The 24730-nt window shown below is 40.3% G+C and overlaps 1 protein-coding gene across 2 annotated transcripts in view; it reads left to right on the forward strand.

The window, feature by feature from the left end:
- Positions 1–16537: 16537 nt before the first annotated feature.
- Positions 16538–24730, forward strand: part of SRPX (sushi repeat containing protein X-linked) — a 44621-nt gene continuing 36428 nt past the window's right edge. For both annotated transcript variants that reach the window (XM_085210003.1, XM_085210013.1), the window contains exon 1: positions 16538–16702. In XM_085210003.1, the coding sequence (XP_085066129.1) occupies positions 16633–16702 (70 nt within the window). In that variant the 5' untranslated portion in view covers positions 16538–16632. The remainder of the gene's footprint in view (positions 16703–24730) is intronic.

A 24730-nucleotide genomic window follows, 5' to 3' on the forward strand; every position in this document is an offset into this window, starting at 1 on the left:
GGAAGAAGAAGAGAGAGAAGATGGAGAAACAGAAGCAGAAGAAACAGTCAAAGAGGAAATGGAGGAAAAACATGACAAAGAGAAATGCCATGGTAAAACACCTGAGGGAGAGAAAGATGATGATAGCACAGTGGAAACTGTAGAGGTAAAAGCTTTTGCTCCTTTTAAGTTATTTTCTGTGGTGCAATTTGGTGTTCTATAACTTGCATTAATTTCAATGTATGTGTAGTTGGCTTGGAAAAGTAAAGTTGTTTTTGTGGGTGGTTTTGATAGAGGGAAAAATACATATGTAGGTGTTTATAGTTAAACAATTTATTTTTTAGCAAGTTTGAAAGTAGAAATTTCATTGTTTTGTCTCTATAGACAGAAGAGACTACTCAGAAAGAGACCATCATTCAGCAGGGTAAGAATACAATTCCTGAGAATTGGACCGTTACATACATTCTAAAATGAATGAAACATTTCAAAAGATTTCTAAACAATCTCTATTATAAAAATACTGAACAATATAGTTATATTATCAATATACTAACAATATAGTATACCATCAGTGATTGGTAAAGCAGTTATTGAGAGAATGAAATTTGAGAGGGAAAAATTATTACTAATTATTAATGTGTTGGAACTAAAAAACACTTTTTACAGTTATATTTTGGAGGATGCCCAGAAAAATAGAATTTCTCTTAGCAGGATTATCTTCCTTAAAATGAGCATTTCTAGTTTTAAGGTGACAAAGTGATAGCAATTGGATTATTTCTCAAGCTACTTCTTTAGGTGCCGTGTTTCTTCAGCAGAGAAACTTGTCAGTTGTTTCCTTCCCTGTCAGCCAAAGTCCCCTCATTATGTTCACAACAGACTATTTTCCATGAAATGTGATAATTACTCAGTGCTATTCAAAGATGCTAAGATGTGAGTCTAGATGTTGCTTGCAGTCTTGAAGATAGTTTGAGTATACTGATGACACATGCTCCTTTAGAAAATCTGAGAGTGTGAAGTTGAGTGCCGTATTTGCAAGACAAGTCAAAAATGCTTCCTTTATTTCAGAAATTCTAGAATGATCAATGATTGCTCTTTCAAAAGAAAAAAAACAAGCATGGTATAAAAAAGACCACTTGCTTTCATTATGAAGCTGTGCCATTTATCTTCATTATTATAATTGCCATAGCTTGTGTGGAATGGATGCTTAAACATTTTCCCATCATCTATTGATGTGGAAGTTTTGATATGAAGTTGTTTTATATCATTCACGCAGGGAGTATGGGAAAATTTAAACACAGAAACAGTGACTCAGATGGAAAGCTTTCCCTTTACCAGGAAATTCTATGGAATAAAGATTAATGCTGAACAATAACTCTTGCTTTTAAAGTCAGCATTTCTAAATTAGATTATATTTTAAAAATCTGTTTGCAAGACATTGTCTTCTGTCCACAAGAGGAAACTACGATGTCCAAGTCAAAACATTTTACATGATGTTACTGCCATGTGCGCTCATTTCCTGAAAATCAAGCATTTGGAGAATAATACAAGGCTAATAGGTAGAGAAGTATAGAGAAGCTGGGCATCATGTTGAATTGAAGATTCTGATTGCTTAAGATCTACATTTGCATTTAGTGGCTTTCAATTCAGAAATCATTTGAATAATGCTTTTTTCTGCTCTTAATTTCTGAGAATCAGAAGGAAGTTAATATAAAGCTTTATGTTATCGTAGAGAAAGAAAGTACTGACAATCACACCGTGAACGATTCTTCAGAGAATACTGAGGACCAAATAGCTGAAGGAACAGTTGGAAGAAAAAAGGTATGTAGTCTGATTTTTCGTTTCAGCAGTGACCAGGAAGGCGCTGGGCAGTTACTGAGCTGAAGCAAACAACCAAATTTACCTGAACTGCAATAAACAGTTAAACTGCTGAGCAACCTGTTATTTCTGTTTAAAATTTGATTTCATTTTGTGATATCCCTGAATATGTTGCTTTTTGTGGAGGAGCTGGTTATTATGCACTGTCCACGGATCAAAATGAGAGAGTTTAGAAGCTTGCATATTGTATGGTAACCATTAGGTCACAGCCTGAACCAGTGATTGAGCACATGCTAAAGGGGTGTAGTCAGCCTTGGGAGCACTGGTGGAAGCAAGCGTGACCAGAAGGGGTGGACCCTGGCTTTACCCCTCTCTAACCTCATTTAAGGGCTGGCAGCTGCAAGGGAAGCATCTCTGCTTAGAGACTGCCTCCTCTGAAGCGTTTGGTGAGTTCTGATCCTTGGAAAGGTGTAAGCAGTTCCTTCTTTATTACTGGATTATGACCTCTACTCTTCTGGGGTTATCCAAAACTGGTTTAAAACAGCTCTATCTGCTGTTGTCTATACTTACATATATTAAACATGTATATCAGTATTTTCCAATAGAGGCTGTCTGACATGCAGGTTGATATGTTTTTTTAATAGTTCTTCTCCTTGCCTTCAAAGTTATAGAGGGTCTTATAGCCTTCTATGTGCCACATATTTCCTGGCTCTTTAACTCCAAAATGAAGATGACAAATAGGTACAGTTAGTGGGAGAAGATATTCATATTGAAAGCTGTGAGTGACTACAACCTCACAGGAACTGCATTGCAGAATGATGGGAAATGACCATAACAGTTACATAACTCCATAGGCAACGTGGCCAACTGTGGCAAAACTATGACTTTGTAAGCTAATGTACAGTTGAAAAAGTAGCGTGGTTAGGATGATATGTTACAGGTGTTATAGTTGGAAAGATTATCATAGTAAGGGAAAAAAAAAAAAAAAAAAGTCAAGGAAGAAATGCTCACCCATACCCTAGGTTCATGGTAGAAAACTCCAAAAAAAAAAAAAAGGGATCTCCAGAAAGAAACCCATCCCTGGTGGCAGTCAGCCCTTAAATGGGGGGTCTAGGAGGGGTGCAGCCAGGTTCCACCCTTTCTGGTCACATGGGTGAATTGCCTTCACCTGTGCTCCTAGGGCTGACTCATTTCTCGCCTCAGGTGATCAATCAGTGGTTCAGGCTGTTTCAACAGTTCCCATACAGGTTCTTTGGATCTGATTCAGGAGTATAACACTATAGGCAGATAATAAATAGATTTAAGTAAACAGGTAAAAATAGATGTTATCTGTAATTTAACAGGATTTAATAGCTACTCTCATTATACCTGGGAAGCGACACTACAATTATATTCTGAAGGTAACGAGATTGTTAAAAATAATCACATAAATCTTGAGTACTCTTACTTGTCATCTATATATTTGTGATGTCTTCTGGTTTTATACCAGCTTATATAAGGGAGAAATAATATTAGGCTGAAAATAGGTTACATTTCTTAATAGGGCATGTAAATGGAAGTTATGAAGCTAGTATATTCTTCATGACAAACACAGAACGTGAGTAACTGTCTTAGGTATTACGTTACTGCAGTAAATACTGTTTTTTGTGGAACTATGAAAAGTTGAGAGGCAGTTTTGTAACTAACTCCTGTTATACTAAAAATGTAAGTACGGTGCATATCCTTGACTTGAAATATTCTATTTGTACATCGTGCTCTGATGGAGCTTTTAATAGAGAGTCTTCTAAAACACGCACAGTGGTAAACTTTGTGATGAAAAAAAGCAGTAAGTAAAAATAAGGTATTCCTATAATTAGCTTGAAAGTAAGTAATATCTCTATACTTCTGATGTCTTAAAAATATTTTTATCAGAGTTATTTCTCTTGCTCTTAAAGAATAACCATGCAATGCTTGACCTTCTCATATCAGAAATCCTCTGATTAAAAAAGACTATTTAATGAGTTTCAGTTATTTACGTATTTATATACCAGGAATTATTGTTTTGTGTATGCAACTGATGGTTAGGTTAGTTTGGTTTCTTCTAAAGGCAAGTGTGTAATCTAGTCTGCAAATTCTCCTACACTGCTTTAATGAGCCCAGTGAGTACTTCTGAACAGTAAAAGCCTAGTATGTATTGGTGAGGGTTGGCATGACTAGAAAAAAATATGCTCTATTAAAATAGGTCTTAGTACCTCTGTCCATAGAAATGAGATAAAGCCCATTATCACCTGGCTCTGTATAGCTTGCCCATAAAAGACAGACAGTCAGCTTGTCACATCAGGTTTTTTTGACAACTTAGAGTTTATTCTTATGAGAGATTAGTTAAACAATTTTCCCACCATGTTTCCCTCTGAAAACAGCAGATTAGCTATACCTGTATCTATTTCCAACATGCTCTGATTTTAAGACTGTGTATATATTCTTAAAGCCCAAAAAGAAGGATCATGAGGCCCCATTTTGATTGAAAATCAAGATCAAGTGAGCTTTTGCCTTTTTTTGCTCTACCTGAGCTTTCAGTTTGTGGTTATTTTGGTTTTTTGAACCTTGAATTCCACAGCTAACTGTTCAGGGCATATTATTTATGTGATTTTTGTTTGTTTTTTGTTACGCCAGTTTTCCCTGTTTAAACGAAAACCACTGACAGGCCAGAAGAATGTATGTAACAGAAAGGAAGACATATCTGGAAAGCCACTCCAGAGCGAACAAGAAAAAGAAAGGGAAGATTTAGCTGCTGAAGACAGCAAAGATGAGAATCAGAATCATACATTGGAGAATTCTAAGGAAACTGTGACTGACCAGGATGGAAGGATAAAATCTTCTACTTGTGTATTACTCTAACACTGTGACAATATGTAAGAATGTGACAGTCTGAAAGCACGTAGTGCAGTTTATACTTGAAAACAGTTATGAGTTACTGGAGTTGTTGACGGTTTGATTTTATTCATTTAATTGTTGTCATTTTAAACACGCAGACCATTTTCTTGGTATTTATTGGTAAGTTTAATAGTTGGAGTTGATGTTTATCAGAATCTTGTTGGAGTTCTGCGGCCTTAACTGTTAGTGTTGTAAAACAGAATATATTTTTTTATGTGAAGTTGGATACAGGCATTTCATGTTTTTTACTAAATAACTTTATTCTGTTTTGGTCTAAGCATTATGATGCTCTTGCAAAACTCTAAATGTTTGATGTAAGATTACCAAACTGAGTAAGAACATTGAAGTTCACATTTTAAAGAGGGTGCTCCATTACTTAGAAATACATATGCCTTTTTCTGTTTTCACTTAGAAAAAGAGCAATAAATGCCTGAAGTATTTAACATTGAGGCTCTTGTGGAGGAAATGATTTAGTACGTGCCTGATTTTCAACATGACAGTAGTTGGAAATTATATCAATAATAGTGACACAGGTGTGTGGGTCAGTATCCTGCCAGACCTGGAACTACAGAAACCACTCAACTCTGGGAGTTGCTGAATGCCTTCACTTCTGCTGAAATCAACATGAGATGACAGGACTCTCTTTTCACAGAGTCAGGCAAGATAAGAAGTGGGTGTCTGTGTTGTAATTTTAATTGGATTCCAGTTGTATAGTCTTCAAACATCCATAGTATAACATGGATGAACAGGATGGTTTCTTTTAATTAGGTCAAGAAGGAAAAGTCACAACCCCACTAATCTGTTGCCAGGACTCCCTCTACAAGGAATTAGATTTCTGAACATTGTTAAATAAATAAGAAATATAACTCTTACTGTGGTGAATCTGATCCAGTATTTGCTTGCCCCTTACTCAAATATGCATAAGCTTTGTGAATAAGCACAAACTCTATGAAAAAAAGTATAAAGGATTAATGCTAAACTGAGTGCTAGTCAGAATACTTTGCAAGGGACAGATGATCATTATAGAATACCTAGGATTTTTTTTTTTTTTTTCCCCTATTTCAGTGGCATACAAATATATTCTGCCTTTGGCCATGTTTGCTTTTGGATAATGAGTTGTTTTGTTTTTTTTCTAGTTCCAAAGTTGCTTAAACTGTATATAACAGAATCATAAGTGTCAGGAGTTACAAGAGTTACATTTAGCTGGAAAGTTGATGCAGCTGAACGCTTCGTTCCTGTAAGTACGTCAGATGTCCAGATGCTTTCATGGGGTCCTTTCTGCTACACAAAGTGTCACACTAAAAACCTGGATGATTTGGTCATCTTTACCAGAGTTACTTAAGATCCTTTTATTTTGATCTGTTATTTTCCTCGTAAGTTCTGCAGTGAACTTTACATGAGCCTTTTCCCTATGTTCACTCTATTTACATATTTTTCTTATTTTCTTGAATGCACATTTTGTATCTGTTCTGCTTGGATACTGTTGTGAATATTAAAGAAGTGGAAAAGGAGAGACAGACCAAACAGTATCTTCATAAATTTGAATCAACTTCAGTTACTTTTTAGGGGAAAAAATTCAATCGCCAAAAATTATTACCATAAGGACAATTTCTTCTTTTAAATGTGAACTGTTTTAGTGGAAAATGTTACTTTAGAGTGGTAATTACTGTTACATCTGATGCTACTGAAGTTCATGTAATGAAATCTAAACTGATGTACACCAAAGTTAGTTTAAGGGACTCACGTTTACCTGGTCCGCATCAGATGATTCAGTTTGCTTAGGAAAAAGCAGGAGCAGATTAATCTGTTCAAATATCTTTTTTTTAAGTTTCTTCCTTGATAATAAAAAAGATTAAACAAATAAATTACATGTACATGTGTATTAATTTAAATCTTCAACAAGATCATAGTCATGATAAAAAAAAAAAAATTATTATTAAGAGGCATTTGTTGACTGAACAATAGTGAGGAAGTTGTAGAAATGCTTGTAGTGTATTTCTATATAGTCTGTTACTTTCCCAAAGATAATTTAAATATTTATTCCTTGATTTCACAGCCTTATCTTATAACAGATGGTGCTTCAGAATTCCAGGTTTTCTAAAACTTCATCAGCAAAACTACCACTAGGTGGAGTTTGTGTTCTTCGAAGATACAGCTGCATCATGTCAGTCTGAAACCAGCAGTTTTCCTTATGATGGCCTCCAAAAAGCAGTTAAAAATACTCACTCTATCAATTTTTTCTGATTCAAAATTCTCTGAAAGCTCTATCTCTTCTAGATTCTAATATTTATTTATTTATTTGTTTGCTTTAAGGTCCTCTGGTACCTTAACAGTTGCACATGGTAGTAGTTTGTTGGTTTTTTTTCCATAAGTTTCACAGAGAGATAGTATATACATTTATACAAACTTAAAAGTGAATTCACTTGTATTTCTAAATGTATGTATAGATGTTCAGTGTGCAAATTTCAATATGTAAGTTCAGATAAATGTTTGATCTGAAAAACTCTTCCTATATCCTACACAGTACTGGTCAACCAGAGAGGTCCTAGATATCTGGAGACTTACACATGTAACACCCATCTAAGAAGGATCAGGAGGATCCAGGGAACTGCAGGTCTACCAGCCAGACCTCAGTATCAGGGAGGGTCACTGAGTACATTTTCTTGAGTAGTTGTGTGACAAGTGCAGGACAGTCAGGGGCTCAGGCCCAGCCAGCATGGGTTCACAAAAGGCTGGTCCTGCCTAACCATCCTTATCTCCTTTTGTGACTGAGTGATCCTCCTGGTGGATGAGGAAAAGGCTGTTGATGTTGATGGTAGTCCATCTGGGCTTCAGCAAAGTCTTTGACTGTTTCCTACAGTATTCTTCCAGAGCAGATGGCAGCTGGGGTCTTGGACAGATACTCTCATTGCTGGGTTAAGAACTGGCTGGATGGCCAGGCCGAAAGAGTGGTGGTGAATGCGGTTAAATCCAGCTGGCCTCTGGTCATGAACAGTGCTCCCCAGGGTCAGTACTGGGGCTTGTCCTATTCAGTACCTTTAATGATGACCTGCAGGAGGGCATTGAGTGCACCCTCAGTAAGTTTGCAGATGACACCAAGCTGGTAGGAAGTGTTGATCTGCCTGAGGGTAGCAAGGCCCTACAGAGGGATATGGACAGGCTGGATCACTGGGCTGAAGCCAATGGGATGAGGTTCAACAAGCCTAAGTGCTAGGTCCTGTACTTTGGCCACAACAACAGGTGGTACTACAGGCGTGGGGCAGAGTGGCTGGAAGACTGTGTAGAGGGAACAGACTTGGGGGTATTATTTGTTGCTTGACTGAACATGAGTCAGCAGTGTGCCCAGGTGGCCAAGAAGGCCAATGGCATCCTGGCTTGTATCAGAGATTATATAGAGAGCAGTACCATGGAGGTGATTGTCTCCCTGTACTCTGCTCTTATGAAGCTGTACCTTGAGTGCTGTGTTTTGGACTGCTCACTGCAAGAAAGACATGGAGGCCCTGGAGCTTATCCAGAGAAGGGCAACCCCTGTGAGGGGTCTGTAGCACAAGTCTTATGAGAAGCTGAGGGAACTGAGATTGTTCCGCCTGGAGGAGAGGGAGGCTCAGGAGAGACCTTACTGCTCTCTACAACACCTGAAAGAAGGCTGTGGCAAGGTGGGGGTTGGCCTCTTTTTCCAGGTAACAGCAATACTCTCTGACACAATGGTATCTGCCATGGAAGTGCGTATGAAGCAAAGGTCTGTCACTGAATTCTTCCACGCAGAAAAAATGGCACCCACTGACATTCATTGACACTTGATCAGTGTTGATGGAGATGAAACAGTGGATGTGGTCAGGCACTGGAATGGGCTGCCCAGGGAGGTGGTGGAGTCACCGACCCTGGTGGTGTCCAAGAAACATTTAGAGGTTGTACTGAGGGACATGGTTTAGTGGGAAATATTGGTGATAGGTGCATGATTGCACTGGATGATCTTAGATGTCTTTTCCAACTTTTGTAATTCTGGGGTTGTTTGTGAGCAAAGTGGAGCAGTGGGTGGAGTGTTTCAGCAGGGCCAGCAGCAACAGTGGGTGCAGACTTTTATAAGCAAGGCATGTAGGCTCTTGTTTCATCACTGGTGAAAATGTAGAGCTAATGGTTGTGACTGTGCTGAAACAGTATCTCGTAGCACAGAATCTGCTCTATTAAATAGAGCTGATGTGGTCACTCTGTTGTATTTTCCATGAAAATAAACAGAAGGATTTACTTTTGGAGTGACCAATATCTATCCAGCTTGAGACAATTCCTCTTCACTCAGTGCAGCACAGGCAAGCCAAAACTTTGGACACCCATGGACTAGATGATCCTAGTAGTCTTTTCCAACCTTAATGATTCTATGAAACTGTCACGCAACTGTTTGTTAGGTTTGGCTAAGAGTATGAAAGCTTAAGAAACTTCTAAATGAAGCTCAGCTGTATTAAAAGTTGTTAAATGTATCATTTATCCTCTTTTTTAATATATAGTGGAGAGAAGCAGAATCTAACAAGCAACTGTTCACTGCTAAGAAAAAGTGACATCTTTTTTGATGGTTTATGCACACATTCAGAAAAATCTATAATTAAGTTGAAGTGTACCGTGCATTAGGTATGGTATTTTATGAGTAACTGATTCTCTCAGTAAGGGATTTTTCTGCGAGTCATTTTTTCACGAGTCTATTCATGAAACTTTCTCTTATGTGAACTCCAGAGATAAAATTTGAACTATGATTTGCATCCCAAACAAGCTGCTGTATGAATTTGCCTGTCAAGAAGATACAGCTCATGTTCTGCATCTCTCATGTGATCTTCCTAATATATTAAAAAGATTCCCATAGGGCAGGATCAGTGCTGCCATAGAACAACTCATGCATGATAGCACTGAAAAGACTTCATAAAGGAAGCTATCTCTTGAAATTAACAGTATTTTATTATTATTATTTGTTTGTGTATCTGTACAGCTAAGAATCTAGAGCTTGATTCTTACAGAAAACCATTGAACTGATGGTAGAACCATTGCTTCTACTCCCTTTGGGAGATGAAATACAAATTCAGTCTGAGATTTCATCACTAAAGGAATGAATGAATGATTAAAAGGACATGACAACTGAAAATTACTCAAAAATTTTATTTCCAGAACCGTTAAATAAATAAATAGATAAATCACAGAATCATAGAAATCATTTGAGCAGAAAGGGACCTTTAAAGGCCATCTAGTCCAATTCCCCGCAATGAACAGGGACACCTACAGCTACATCAGGTTGCTCAGAGTTCTCTCCAAGCCTGACATAAGTGTCTCCAGGGATGGAACATCCACCACCTCTCTGGGCACCCTGTGCCAGTGCCTCGCTTTATTGTAAAAAATCTCTTCCTTATATCCAGTATAAATCTCCTCTCTTTTAGTTTGAAACCATTTCCCCTTGTCCTATCACAACAGACCCTGCTAAAGAGTCTGTCCCCTTCTTTCTTACAGCCCTCCTTAGATACTGAAAGGCTGCTCTCAGGTCTCCTTGGAGCCACCTATTATCCAGGCTGAACAGCCCCAGCTCTCTTAGCCTGTCCTCACATAGGAGCTGTTCCATCCCTTGGATCAAATATATAGATAGACAGATACTATTTCTTGCAAATGCTCCATGATTTTAGTAGCACGGCTTCTGTAAGGCAGTAGCTGTGCACAGAGGTGATGGTCTGCAGTATCAGCAGTCTCCTAGAGGTAGCTCTGGAGGTCTAACCAGAAAAAGTCACTAAGTACATTTTGCTAATGGCATAAACAGGAGATTTGCAAGCTCTCTTCAGTTCCTATGCTTTTATTTGATATTTTAGAAGTTTAGAAAGCAATCCAACAAAATAAATGATGCTCTCTAAGCCTTTTAAACCACACCCCTCTCTAGAGGATCAAGTGCTTTATCTGTAAAGGAAAGCATCTGGAGATGATGTCTGGATGCAGGACTTGAGCAGATGCTAAGTTTGAGGACAGCACTAAACTGGAGGAGCTGTTGACTCCTCAAGGGTAGAGAGGCCTTGCAGAGAGGTCTTGACAAATGGCAGCACTGAGCAATCACCATCTCAGGGTATTCTATGATGTAGACAAATATACATATGTACATATATAGATATTGAGAGACCTATGCATACATATATGTATCTGTGTGTGTTTGTTCATACATAATCAAAGATGTACAATCTGAAAATACCATTTAATACATATATTTACATAGAACCACAGAACCGTAGAAATGTTTGAGTTGGAAGAGACACTTAAAGGTCATCTGGTCCAACTCCCCTGCAATGAACAAGGACACCTACATCAGTGCTCAGAGCTCCGTCCAGCCTGACCTTGAGTGTCTCCAGGAATCAGGCAGGGCATCCAGCACATCTCTGGACAACTTGTTCCAGATGCATGGAACATTTCATTGGGTTTGAATCTAACCCCTACTGCTGTAATGCTCTTCTTACTCCATATCCTTGGTCTTAGGAATTATTCCTTCCTACAAGGAAAGGGCTCATATGTTTGCTTAGTGATTTCCAGAAGCACGGGATTTATTTCTATCTCTACAATTCCTAAGCAGCTTTCTGATGGCTGAAATTGAAAAGGGGAGAAAATGCTTGTTAGGCAGTATTTTATACACTCAAAGATTATAAAAATATATCAAATGAACTTTGTGTAACTTTTTCCTTTTTCTTCCAGGAAATAGTTACATAACAGGCAAGCTGTGTCCAACTTTTGTCCCTAAGGAAGATTTTAAGTCATGCTATTGACATCAGAGTAGTTGAAATGAATTAATATAATAATAAACCAACGTAAGTCCTGACAGTCACACGCACACAAGCTAATCTTATGTGACTATCAATAAAATTAGCAAGAGCTCACTTGAAATGTACTTATGAATACAACATTAACCAGTCCATCAACAGTGTCTTTTGACATCTACAATTTTGACATATATTTAAGTATATCAGAAATACTTTCTAACACCCAAAGCTCATTCTGTACTCAGTTTCCATTCAAACCACTGGCCAGATGCCCTGCTGACTGGGAAATGGGTGGTTTTTATAGCAGTTGAGTTACACTACCAATCCTGATATCACTGTCAGCACTCTACATCCAGTACCTCCACATGAAGGAACAATGCTTAGACTTATGACAGCCGCCTTGCAGCATAGCTGCTTGACAACACAGAAAAGTTCCAAGAAATCTAAGTGATGCAAATAAGCAGCAGAAAGGAAAACTATTTGAATTAGATATTAAAAAATAGCATGGAGCACATTGAAAAGTACCCCAGGGTTGTATAAGAAAACGATAAACATCTACAGTTTTCTCTCTTTAAAATATAACAATCTGTAACTTTCCTAAGAGTGTTTTTAAGAGCTATGTAATTTAGACTATTCACTGCTCACAAGGGTTACAGTTTCACACCTTGTTACATCTAAACTCCTTCAAGAACATAAATAACATCCTAGTGAAGTGTGATGAGACCACTTAGAGGGGAGAATTGGGGAAATTAAAGCTTTAATAGCAGATCTGCTTTGCCTAATTTCTTATGTGATGAGATGTCAATCAAACTTCAGCCTATTTGCTTCTAAGGCAGTGCTGGAATTGCATTTTAATCACAAAATATAATTACCAGCCTCTTTCAGAGAGTAATGACTCAACAAAAACATTGCAAAACCTAAATCTGGCTGAGTTGCTGTTCTTTTATTTGTGTACAGAGAAATCTTTCATTTTTAAGATCATTCTCATTTTATGTGGAAATAGTTTAAGACACAGCTGTTTCCAATTAAACTCATCAAAAGCTGAGATCTTACCAGCTAGAATTCAAGTTGTATTAACAGCTTTAACAAAATAAAACATACAGAGCTTTTGTTCTTCAACATACCTATCGTAGATTAAACTGTGCATCTCCTGATGCACCACGCAATATTCTTAAACTATTACAAGTATTCTTTCCCCTCCATGCTCCATTTCTGTTTTGTCACTGGAGTGGACAACAAACTGGGAGTCATCTGGATGGAAAAGAAACACGCAACTGATATTCCCCCAAAATTGCTGGGTATGTATGCTATGTATATGTGACTGATGCAGACTTCATGCTGAAATTTTCCATGGTGAAGATTTTGTTAGTGGAGAAAATGAGGGAATGTTAGTCTAGCCATTTTTCTTGTGCCGCTGCAGGACGGGAGAGCATGAGGCCACCAATAACTGGCAAGACCCAAAGAGAAGTGGATCACACCACATAGATGGAGAGCAGAGCAGAAGGATTTCTTCTAAAGAAGAGTAACAAAGCTGCACAGGAAAGTGGTGGAGTCACCATCCCTGAAAGTGTTCAAAAAATGTGAAGATGTGGCAGTTAGAGACACGGTTTAATGGGCAATATTCGTGGTGTGTGGGCGGTTGGATTAGATGATCTTGGAGGTCTGTTCCAACCTTAATAACTCTATGATTCTGTGATTGAAAGAATTCTGTCCTAAGGGACATTTCTTTTCCCTGAAATATACAGCCAGAGCAGTGTATTGTTAAGTTTTTGGTTTTTTTTTTCGAGGTGTGGCTCATTAAATGAAGGGTACCGCTGCACAAAATAAACTATTTGATAATTATCATTGTTATTCAAACTTACAGAACAAGAATTTCCATTGGACTACATCTTTCTGATATTTATATCCATTGATGAAGCCTTCCAGAGCCATCCTCAGTGTTTTCTGTCCATATCTTAGAAAAAAACCCACAGCTTTCTAGTAGAAAATGCAAAATGAGCAAAGCCTCTTCAACAGACACACTATCTTCAGTGGAGATGTTTTGAAAACAGCACTGAATGGAGCATCTGCTCTGCTGAACTGAAACACATGTGCTGGCAGCGTGGTTTGACAGGTATTTGTTGACAGCAGCATTATGGTAAGATTGAGAAATTTCATATTTCATCCCCAAGATTGAGCTGTATGTGACACACATCCATCTGCCTCCTTCTAGCCTTTCTTTGCATTTTTTTCCTCTCAGCGATTCCATTACTTCACCACAGCAGTGCCCACTCCAGAGCTTCTCTTCCTTCCTGTTATCAACACAGGTCAAATCCCAACCTTTCCTTCCTTTCCAGTTTCCTCCTGTTGGACTCTACGTCAGAGTCACAGAAACCTCCCAGCACTGGAATGCACCAAACCTGCATTAGGCCCTCCTTTTGTCATCTTCTTATCATGACTAACAGAGTCCTACTGGGGCTTCCAAAGCTTAATTACATGCAGCTGGGTTGTTGCTTTGGATTTGTTTGGTTGTTGTTTATTTTTTCCATTTATTTTTCTTATCATTCTTTATTATTTGGTGAAGAAGTTTAATCAGATTGTTAAACTTTATTAAAAATTGTATGTCACTGAATTTCCCCCTCCATTAAATGCTGCTTTTGTATTATTAAGAAAATCATACCTCTGAACCTCTATTTAAAAAAGCGTGAAAGAGAAGCTACGTGCCTAAATTAACTCATAGGCATATTAAGAATACATCTGTAAGTCTCCTACAGAACTTTTTGCTTTGGGATTTATTATATATTAAACTAAGACATTCTCACACACCTTCATCCTGTACTGTCACCTAATTTTATTCTTAAGGAGCTTTATTTAATTGAGGACTGCATTTCATTTGCCTCTAAATGGCCAAAAGCTGTTAATCCTCAATGAACAGCATGGTGGTTACTTCTTGTGCAATGCTAGTAGTACCTGGGACTCCATATAACCACAAGCTTAAACATTTGGAATTTTTTCTAAGACTCTTTGAAAGCTGAACTGAGGGGAAAAATTGACCAAGTCTATACTTTCAAATTCAATAAATGTTACGCTTGTTTAACACATTCCCAGTACCAAACATTTTCTCCTATGAAAAGCTCCCTTAAGAAAATGACTTTACAAAAATCTGATTTGTTACAATTTAGGAAAAAAAAAAAAAAAAAAAAAAAAGGTTTTTTAAACTGTCTTGAACTTATCTTTCAAGGCCCAGTCTTCTGGGAGACTTTTCATAACTGCCGTCCTGACCGAGGCACAAAATAAGTGTTACATTGCACAGAGAACTCTGGAGCCAAAACACATCTGAATGAATGCACACCTCCAAATTGTATCTTCTTGTGCTGAATTGCTACCTCACTGCATAGATAAATCGTAGAGATTATCACTATTTATTACAGACTTCTAACCTTTAATCTTTCCTATGACATCTATGCCAATAATAATAGCCTAAAGTGATCCTTTTTCCTTATTCTTCCACTTCCAAACAGAGTAACGTTGTTTTTTTTAGTCACATTTTATGTAGATCTCTTCTTTCCTTAGGCTGATAAACTAGAAGACACTACCATCATTTTTGCTCCTTTCATTCATTCATTTAGTTAGTTTTAAAGTGATAAAATTTAAAATCTGAATATCACAGACCAGCCTACTCCAACTGCATCTGCAGTTGGCAGAGCAGGGTCTTGTGGGAAAAGAGCTGGTGCTGGGGTTCCAGCGCCCACACTGTGCCCAGGACTGCATTCCTGGGGCAGGGCTCAGTGTGATACCAGGTGGGGTGAGTTGGGGTGGGGGGTAATGCTTTGCTCTGATTAGCAATTTAGAAGAAAACATCTGGGAGGAAGCTCCCAAATGCAGCACCCATCCAGACTTTTGTTGTTATTAATAGTAAGCGTCCATTTCTTAAGCTGCTTTTGTCTAAGCCTCAAAAGTAGGCAAAATCAATGTCTATTTCCTCCTCAGTCTCCAGACTACCATTTTCCCTTCAGATGACAGTCTTTCCCCTGAAAATCCATGTGTTGTGTCTTTAAAGAACCGTTCCATTACTTAGTGCCTGTGCTTTGCTGCAGATAGTGCAGCCCATGGTGGGTCCCAAGAAGCCCTCCTGGGCTGAGCCTGGAGAAGCAAAGTCTCTGGAGAAACCTCATTGTGGCCTTCCAGTTCTTGAGGAAAACCTATAAATAGAATGGATACTGACTTTTTACACAGTCTAATAGAGATAGGATGAGCAGGAACTACTTCAAAATAAAAGAGGGGAAATTTAGGTGAGATATTAGGGAGAAATTCTTTCCCCAGAGGGCGGTGGGGCGCTGGCACAGCTGCCCAGAGAAGCTGTGGTGCCCCATCCCTGGAGACGCTCAAGGCCAGGTTGGATGGGGCCCTGGGCAGCCTGAGCTGGTGGGGGGCAGCCCTGCCCACGGTTGAGGTTGGGGTGGGTGGGCTTTGAGCTCCCTTCCAACTCAAACTACTTTGTGATTCTATGATTCTGTGATACCTCTGTCCTGTCCTGCTGTGCAATTCCCAGAAGTGCTTTAGCTAGGCCAGAGCTTTACTGCACCTTCAGCTGCTTTGGGATATAAAATGTACTGCTTCTACAAGACGGAAAAATGGGGGGGGGGAAGGGGAGATGGGAAAGAAAAAAAAAGCCAACATCTAGCTGTAGTAAAGCTGCAGGGCTGACAGAACTCAAACTTTAATCAAAAGCGTTGGGACATCTGATGCTTTGCAGACAGCCCTCGCTTCTGTAGGCTAAGGCTGCTGAGGGAATTTGCTTTAATCTGGAAGGGGAAAAAATGCCTCTAGCTTTTGTGGTTACGAAAGGAAGCCTGACAGCGTGACCCCGAACACCCCAGCAGCTCAAAGGCAAGTTCAAGGACTCCAACCTTTCTCTTCGTAACCTCACGATTCAAGGCTCGGCTCACGATTCTCGACCCCATCTGAACACCCGCTATCCCCACTGCTCCCCGGGCCCCGCGGGGCGGGACGGAGAGGGGTGGAGCTGTCTCCACGCCCCGGCGGCGGCGGGAGGAGGAGGAGGAGTCTCCGGCGGAGCCCGGGAGCCCGCTCCGAGGATGTCTCCGTCCCACTCCTCCTCCTCCTGCCCCTTTGCCGCGCAGCCCTCAGCCGGGAAGGGCCGTCGCAGCCGCGCAGCATGGCGAGCCGCTGCCTGCGCCTGGCCGCGCTGCTCGCCCTGGCCGCCTGCCCCAGCCAGGAGTACGAGGGTAGGGAAGGGGTGGCGCGCAGCGGGCGGCTCGGGGGAGCGGGATCCCGGGCGGCGGAGCCCGCGGCGGGCGCTGACCCCGCGCAAGCGGCCGGGCCGCAGCGCTTTGTGCCGTGCGGGTCTCGTCCGTCGCGGAATGGGGATTGGGTTGAGTGGGTGCACAGAGCGGCGCCGGGACTGCGGTGAAGCGTTTCGTCGGGATTTGGTGTCTGTGTGAGGAGAAGGCTCGTCTCAGTGTAACAACTGGGAGAGTAAATGGGGCCGGGTCCTTGTGCGCCCGGTGCTTGGGGTACAACGTTACGTTGTTTTACTTCTGCTTGTTTGAGTGGGTTTTAGCAAGACTGGAAATAAGCTGAAACATAGGCCCGCTTTTATGGCAGAAGAAAGTCCACGTTTATCTGTACCCGCTCTTCTAAAGCAGCTGTGTCTCGTCAAGTTAGAGATTGCTGTCCTGGCAGGCTGTGCAGGTGAAGCCGGTATAAAGCAGTGGCATGCTGTCATCATTCAGCAGGTGTGGTCAGCAGAGATCTGTGGTCAGAGCAGAGCCTGCGAGGGGGTCAGGTGTGGATCCAAGTGCAGGTGCGTTATGGCAGATTGGCACTGCAGAGAAAACAGGCAGGTGGGGAAGGTGTCAAACAGTTCCCAGCTGTGCGGCAGTTGTGCTCACTGTGGTGCTGTGCTTTGCAGCCAGAGCCATCCTTATTGCAGCGGTAGTTCTGGCCGTGCAGGGGCATGAGGTGGCATGGTGATGGTGTTTGAGTCCGAGTTAGTTTTTTTGTTGTTTTTGCTGGCTTGTTGCAGCTAGCTGCTTTCCAGCGTGCAAGATGCTGGAGCACGCATTTGTGTTTTTTCTTTACAAAACATTAAGGTATTGGACACATCAGCTGCTAAGTCAACAAAGACAACAGAGGTTTCTATCCTGGCATTTCTCGGAGGACCACTGTGCTGCCAAATTCCCTTTATTTTCTTAGGAAGATGACTGAATGCCTTACTTTGCGGTTTATGTCAATGTTAGTCTTCAATTAGTTTGCAGAGGATGCTAATATCCTGTTCTTTTCTTTTTTTCTGAAAGGCCAAATGGAAGTTCTCCAGTCTCAAAAACGCGCTTCTTGCATATCATCTTCAAGCTGTCCACGCAATAGTCTGCTTGTTTCAGCTTTCAGTCATTTGCAAGTCCAATTTTCCTCTTATGCTTAATGTCAGAGGCTCCAAACAGTTTAAACTATCAACAGCTCTATTTATGAACTCTAATATTAAGTTAAGATTTCACGCTCCCTTTCTTTTGTGATATTTGGTTTTGTTTTTAATAGAAGAAAATGTGATCTTTGTTCAAATCTTTATTCTTGCTATGAAATCTAGTGAAACTGTAAATAGTTTTTTTTTTTTCTTGTTGTCACCATCTGTAACTGTGCACATTGGGTAACAGAAAGTCCATAAGGAAACTCAAATAGCTTCATAAAATAGTTTCAGTAGGACGCATGTGTGTGTCGCTGCCTTGAATACAGATGATATTTGCTTTACTTTAATCATCTGTTACTAGGAGGTGAATGCTTTCTTGTAGACAAAGCCAAAGAATCTGTTCTAGAGCCACACAGAATGCTTATTCTCATTAATGGATTGTTGTTCAAACACCAGAAGTAGTTTAATCGGTTCTTGAATTCATAATTTGATACAACTGGAATTTTTAGTGCAGAATGTTTGTGCACCATAACCCTAAAGCTAGCTTGGAGAAGTGTAGTACAAATTTATATTTTTTCTTTTCTAGGCACTAAAGAGATTCTTTATTGACTCTTCCTCCTCAGATTCCTCTTGCCTTCCCCTAGAGACTTTCCCATCTCTTTTTTTTTTTCTGGTTTTCAGAGCTGTGAAAAATCATATAAATTCTTGTTTGTGTAGCTCAGGCAGAGCACCAGTGACTTTGTAATGCCAGATGAGTCTACAGTTGAATGTAGGGATATCGCTTGTTCAGTGATCTGGGTATGTGGAAGTAAAATCCATTGGCACTGCATGGTGTAAGACTGCTGTACCTGTGTTTTTACGTGCTTAGTAGACAGCTGTAAGGAGAAGCCAATATATAACAAAAGTAATGGGAAGTGGTTATGCTGCATTAAAAAAGCAGCTTTGTATTAGAATAGGACATTGTTGGGCGCAGAGATGCCATTAAGGTCACCTAAAGCATATGTGATTTTATAGAGCTGTTTTCAAAACCTGTATGAGATGTAAGTAAATGAAAAACAACATATACGTGTGATACGCTTTGAAACATAAATATGTATTGGTATTAAAAATGAGCAGATGGAAGTCTGGTTGTGGGAAGAGTAGCTATGTCATTGTGGGGTGAGGGGTCCGTTGGTGAATGAGACATCCTGGTTCTGCAGCCATTGAGAGAAGGACAGTCGTTGCCCATTTGAGCTTATGCTGTAACTAGGCAAGAGTCACTTTTCTCCTATGTATGGCAGGCTGTAATAAACTTGGCATTGCAGTTAATGCCTCGATTCCTATTCAGAGCTCCTCTCTGTTAGAGAGGACTGAAGAGCAGGCAGGGAGCCATCTCCAAGCCCCTAAAACAGCTGGTGTCCTGTATTGCCAAGGGTGGGGCCTCTTGTGTCAGCTGAGGTTTTTCTTGGTATTTGTTGTTGTTGGTTTTTTTTTTTTTAATGCAGCTTGCTGTCTGCCCCTTAACCCTAGGTGACTACTTTCGTAGAAGCATGTGCAAGATCCCCTTCTGTCCTTAGTTCTGTGTGTACTGGTCCTCTGAAGCCAAGTGCACCGATACTGTGTGTGTGGAGAAGGCTGACCTGGATGTCCCATAGGCTGTCTAAAAACAACAGAAAGGCACTGGCTGCTCTCAGGTTGCTTGCAGGCCAAATAAAAGACACAATAAAAATAAAAATCACATGAATGCAAGCAGATAAGTATGTCCTAAGGCACAACTTTATCCAAAGAGTTGTCCTTTTGGACCAGTTGGCGACTCTTAAATAAGTTCTAGATGCAGCTGGATGACTGCATGTGCACTAATAAGCAAGACTTTCAGCAGCAGAGAAACCCAGCAGAAATAACATTTGTAAGTGACCTTAAAATCAGCAGATGTCTTGTTTATATCCATCAAGAATGTTGTCTTCTCTTGATGCTGCATTTTCATTTTCTTACGTGAAGTGGTCCATCCTCATGAGCTGTAGTACTTTCCACTGAAAATTCACACCACTAAGTGGTGTCAAAACATTGTGCTTTTCTTTCTGTGTTGTCTGTAGCCTTCTCAACTCTCTGAAAGCTGAAGGCAATACACATGAATAGTAGCATTAATGAAATACACTTTTTTCCTTCCGTTGTACAAATATGAACAGAATGGATAACAACTGGATTTCGTTTGTGGCTGATGAATGTGCAAGGAAAGACATTTGGCATGCTGTTATATCAGCATTCTGTTTAATGAACCATTGGATTGGAAATTCAGACTCTTCATGTGTTTCACTCGGGCAAGTTTGTAGGCTTGCTTTGATCTTCCTTACTTTCCTCCTCTGTAAATGAAAATAGCAGAAACATGCACCACTGTGAAGTAATTGGAAATACCTATGTAAAACATCTACTATGTAGATACTGATTTATAGTAGTAGAGTTTGGAGATAGACATGGACATCATGTTGTCCTTTCAGATGCCTGATGCACTGCTGATAAAATTTCCATAACTGACCGAAGTCCAGGGAGTGCATGAGGAACACCATTTATAGGGTTGTACTGTAAAGATATAGTGATGAATCCTGTTTTCCTTTGTTGTATTATTTTATTTTTTACTCCATGTTGAAATTTATTGCAATTCAGCTAGGCCATCTTGGAGGGGTCGCTGAAATAATTGATAATTCTTTACTTGATTGTCTTACAAATTACGTCTACAAATATACTTACATTTTTAGGTAGTCCTACATCTTGAACCCCCATCCCATGCTGCCAGACAAGAAATTAGGCAGTACAAGGGTCCTGAGAGCATTTTCATCAGGAAAGATTATTTCCAAAGGATGGCTTCACAGCCTACTGGTGTAACTGGAGTGGAGAGCAATGAGGGGACCCCATCACTCGCACTTCCATCCCATACCTCCACCCTGATCACACTGCTTGTCTTTTGTCCAGAAAGTTTACCAGTAATCATAGAATCAGAGAACATCCTGAGTTGGAAGAGACTCGCAAGGACCGCCCAAAATCAAACTGAGAGCACTGTCCAGACGCTCCTTCATCTGTGATACTGGTGGCCGTGCCCACAGCCCTGGGCAGCCCGTTCCATGCCCACCGCCCGGTGGTGCAGCCCCTTTCCCTGACCCCCAGCTGCCCCTCCCCTGACACAGCTCCATGCCGTTCCCTCGGGCCCTGTCGCTGTCACACAGAGCAGAGCTCAGCGCTGCCCCTCCGCTCCCTGTGAGGAGCTGCAGCCGCCATCAGGCCTCCCCTCAGCTCCTCTGCTCTGCGCTGAGCACACCCAGGGATCTGAGCTCATCCTCATATGTCTTCCCCTCTAGACCCTTCTCCACCTTTGTAGCTCTCCTTTTGATGCTATCTCATAGTTTCTTGCCCTTCTTATACTCTGGTGACAAAAATAATGCTGGTGATAGCAGGGATTGTTTGATTTCAGACTTGTAGGTGAAGTGTAATCTCATAGTTCATGAAGTTGTAATATATACTGTAATTTAGTATTGTGAGTCTACGCCTTTCATGCTACTTCTGTGAAGCTTGTGAAAGTACAAATGTTTTTTTTTTTTTGCTGACAGAGTTAACAAATTAAGTTTTCCTTAAAATATTTTGCTAAGTTTTCTGCTTCTGAAATGGCTGTGTTTTTTGTTGTTGTTGTTTTATTTGATTAGATGCCTCAAGAGATGTGATATGTGAAGTCCTTACAGTATGCTGTCCGTTTCACAAGGCAATCACTTCAATTTATTTTTTTTAGAGCAGTAAATTAAAAGCTTAGCATGCAGAATACTGCAGTCTGGCTGTGAGTTCTTTGCTTCTAGCTATTAATTATATTTAAAAGAACACTAATAAAGCTGTTCAGACTGAAGATTTATGCTGCAATGTCTTGAAAGTAGCTCCAAATGAGAGGTTTCAATTGTAATGATTCTGATGTTTCCTGTAACTAAGAATAGCTCCGTAAGGGCTCTGCTGCACAACTCTAGCTTGTGCTTCTGCATATCTCTCAATGAAGAAGTAAATTTAAATTTACTCAAATTTAATGAATACGAAAAGCTTATCTTTACTGACGTCTTCTGTTAGCTTTTCTGAGCAACACTTTTTGTTGTTCAGAAATACAAATTTTGTTGTGTTTAGGGAAGTAAATGGTGTCTTTGCTGTGTACCTAGTGCACAGAAACGTGAAAGCAACATTTATATGGAAAGTAAAGTTCTATCAAGTGCAAAATAAGGATGATTAGAAATCCTTCCCCCTCCTCACATTATTCTTTAACTAGTGTTTCTTGGCAGCTGCAGATTTTTTCCTGAGAGAAATGTCTAAAATTACGTCTTCCTCCTAAGTTCTGTGAAGGTGGAAGGAGAACGCATTTAGCATGAGAGCACATTCAGAACCTGGTACCAGCATACCCAAGTGATATCCAATGCATCCTACACTGGGGCTGATGAGCTGGGAGCTGCTTTCTTTCACCCAGTAGTGCGCACTGATACAAAATAGGCAGTGGGGTGGGATGTGAATTATTACTGGTGCTGAATGGTGCCGTGCCATTCAGTTGGCTTTCTGCAGCACATCCCTGGAGATGGAGGTGCTCCCAGCTGTATCAGATCACCCAGCCTCTGCCAACTTGTGTGATGGCAGTTGGGGAAAACCAGGCATTTTTGGCAAAGATTTTTGCCATTTGAGCAGATACCACTCATACAACTTCATGTTCTGCTTAGTGGATAAAAACCTGTGTCTGAGAACAGATGACATAAGTGGGATTTAGGCTAGAAGCTGCTTTCAGATACCAAGTTTTGCTTGATGTTTAGGGCTTAAAAATAAATTAGTGAGAATATGTGAAATGATGGGTGTTCTGGATTGCCTTTGTGAGATGCCAGAGGGTCATTTTGCGCTTTTTTCAAGGAGTAAAAAGCCGTATCCAAAACACGCAAGATACATATAGTAATTCTTGATTGTATTGATTTGTTTGGAACTGCTGAGTAAATACTTGCATGCATGCATGTATTTCTTCGATTCGTACAGTGTTCAGATTGTGACAAGCAGCTGTGTCTCTTGTGCAAGCACAGACAAAACTTCTGCAATTTTGGGAAAAACATATGGCGATAAATTTTATGTTACTGCTATCTTTTGCTGCAGTGCAAGTAGATAAAAATATGCATGTGTGAGAATATTTCATGTATGTAATTTGGATGATTTGGAAGCTTGTGTTATAGCGAAACTTTGTTTTGAAGCTTCTGAAATTACTATGTTGCTGTTAAAGAAAGAAACCCTTTTTTCCCAGTTGTGTCAAATCTTAAATTTCACACAGCTTTGAATAGACAGGTTTTCTTCCAATTTGAGATGGAATTAAAGGCAACTGATTTCATTCTTTCCTATTTTTTGCCCCCTTCTTCTTTTCAGGAAATGTTACTGCTTTTTAAGGTGCCAGATTTAGGCCTGCCGTACATCTGTACAGTAAGAATAGTACTGCAGTTTGGAAGTAGTCGTGTATTCAGGCTTCTCCAGCAGTGCCTTGTCATGCTGCATGGCGTACCCAAAGCCTACACTTAACCAGTGTGGGCTGGCAAAGGGAGTCTCTCTGCAAAGTCTGTCTCCTCTGTGGCTGTCCCAGGAAAGCTGTAACCTAGTAAGGTCTATGGGCCTTACTGGTGTCCCACTGAGGTCTTTCTGTCAGACTTCCTGACAACGGCTGGCCAGATAGGTTGAGATGTTGCTTCCAGCTGTTACACAGTTGTAAGTCTCTGCCAGTTACAGTTCTCTTTAAAGTTTTCAATTTTTGCATGGTACACTTAAAATAATGACTTAATTTGCATCTTCCCATCCTGGGTCTGTGCACTGTGGCTTTCTAGTTATAGTGTGTCACACTGGTAAAACAGACCAGAGTTAACATGACTCTATCCAATTATTCCTGAAGATTGAAAGTATGTTGGCTTGCGGACATTCACTGCTCTAAACTGCCCAGATGTGCTGGCAATGGAATGATTAAATAAAAATAATAATAAATAATAAAACAAATGACAAAAAGGTCTTCCCTCTAATTTACTTTTTCTGGGAAAGGAGTGGATGTGAGTGGCACAGAAGGTGACTGCATGTTGAAACGGGGGTATGTTCTTTATTAGTGTGGGAGGAAAGAAAGATGAGTTCTTGAAGGTGTTTTCTATGAAGGCATCTGACTGGTAATTTGCTTCAGCTTTGTATCACTGATTTTCATGTCTTTAAGGGAGGTGGTTAACCTCTGTCTGCATCCCCTTTGGGGATAATTTATCTGGTGAGAGAGCACACTTGGAAAGCTGTGGCTGAAAACATTCATATGAGGAGGAAGTACTGTTATTACTGTTATGTGTGCCGGTGCATCATATTAAGTCAAAATGGGTGAGTGTGTTTAGTTAGGGAACTGCCACAGGAAGCTCCTGCAGCTCTTCAAGACTTAAAAAACAGTACGACTTGTGCCTGGTTGCTGTTTGGGGTAAACCTATGCACTCTCCTGACTTGTCTTTCCATCTGCCTCATTGCTGCTTTGGTTACATCTGGATGCATTTCCTTGTTCAGAAATTCCTTTATCAGGAATCACATTTTGAGTTTCTCTCTGGTACTTGACACTTGCCATAATTACACAGGAAATTTGTATCTGTGAGAAATAGGAGGTAACCTTCACTGTGAGCATGCACTGACTTCTAGTTTAAGAAAATGTATGATGAATTTCGTCAAATTCTGTGTAGTTCTCTAATAAGAGAGGTCAATGCTTGCATAAATGACAGCAGTGCTGTTGGCGTATCACCACTGCCTTTTTATCCTATCCACCAGTGCACTGACATTTTGCAGCGGTTCACTGCCTGAGAACTCGTTGATGATGCGTCCA

Source organism: Meleagris gallopavo, chromosome 1 (genome assembly GCF_905368555.1).
Source record: "Meleagris gallopavo chromosome 1, MGAL_WU_HG_1.1, whole genome shotgun sequence".
NCBI lineage: Eukaryota > Metazoa > Chordata > Aves > Galliformes > Phasianidae > Meleagris > Meleagris gallopavo.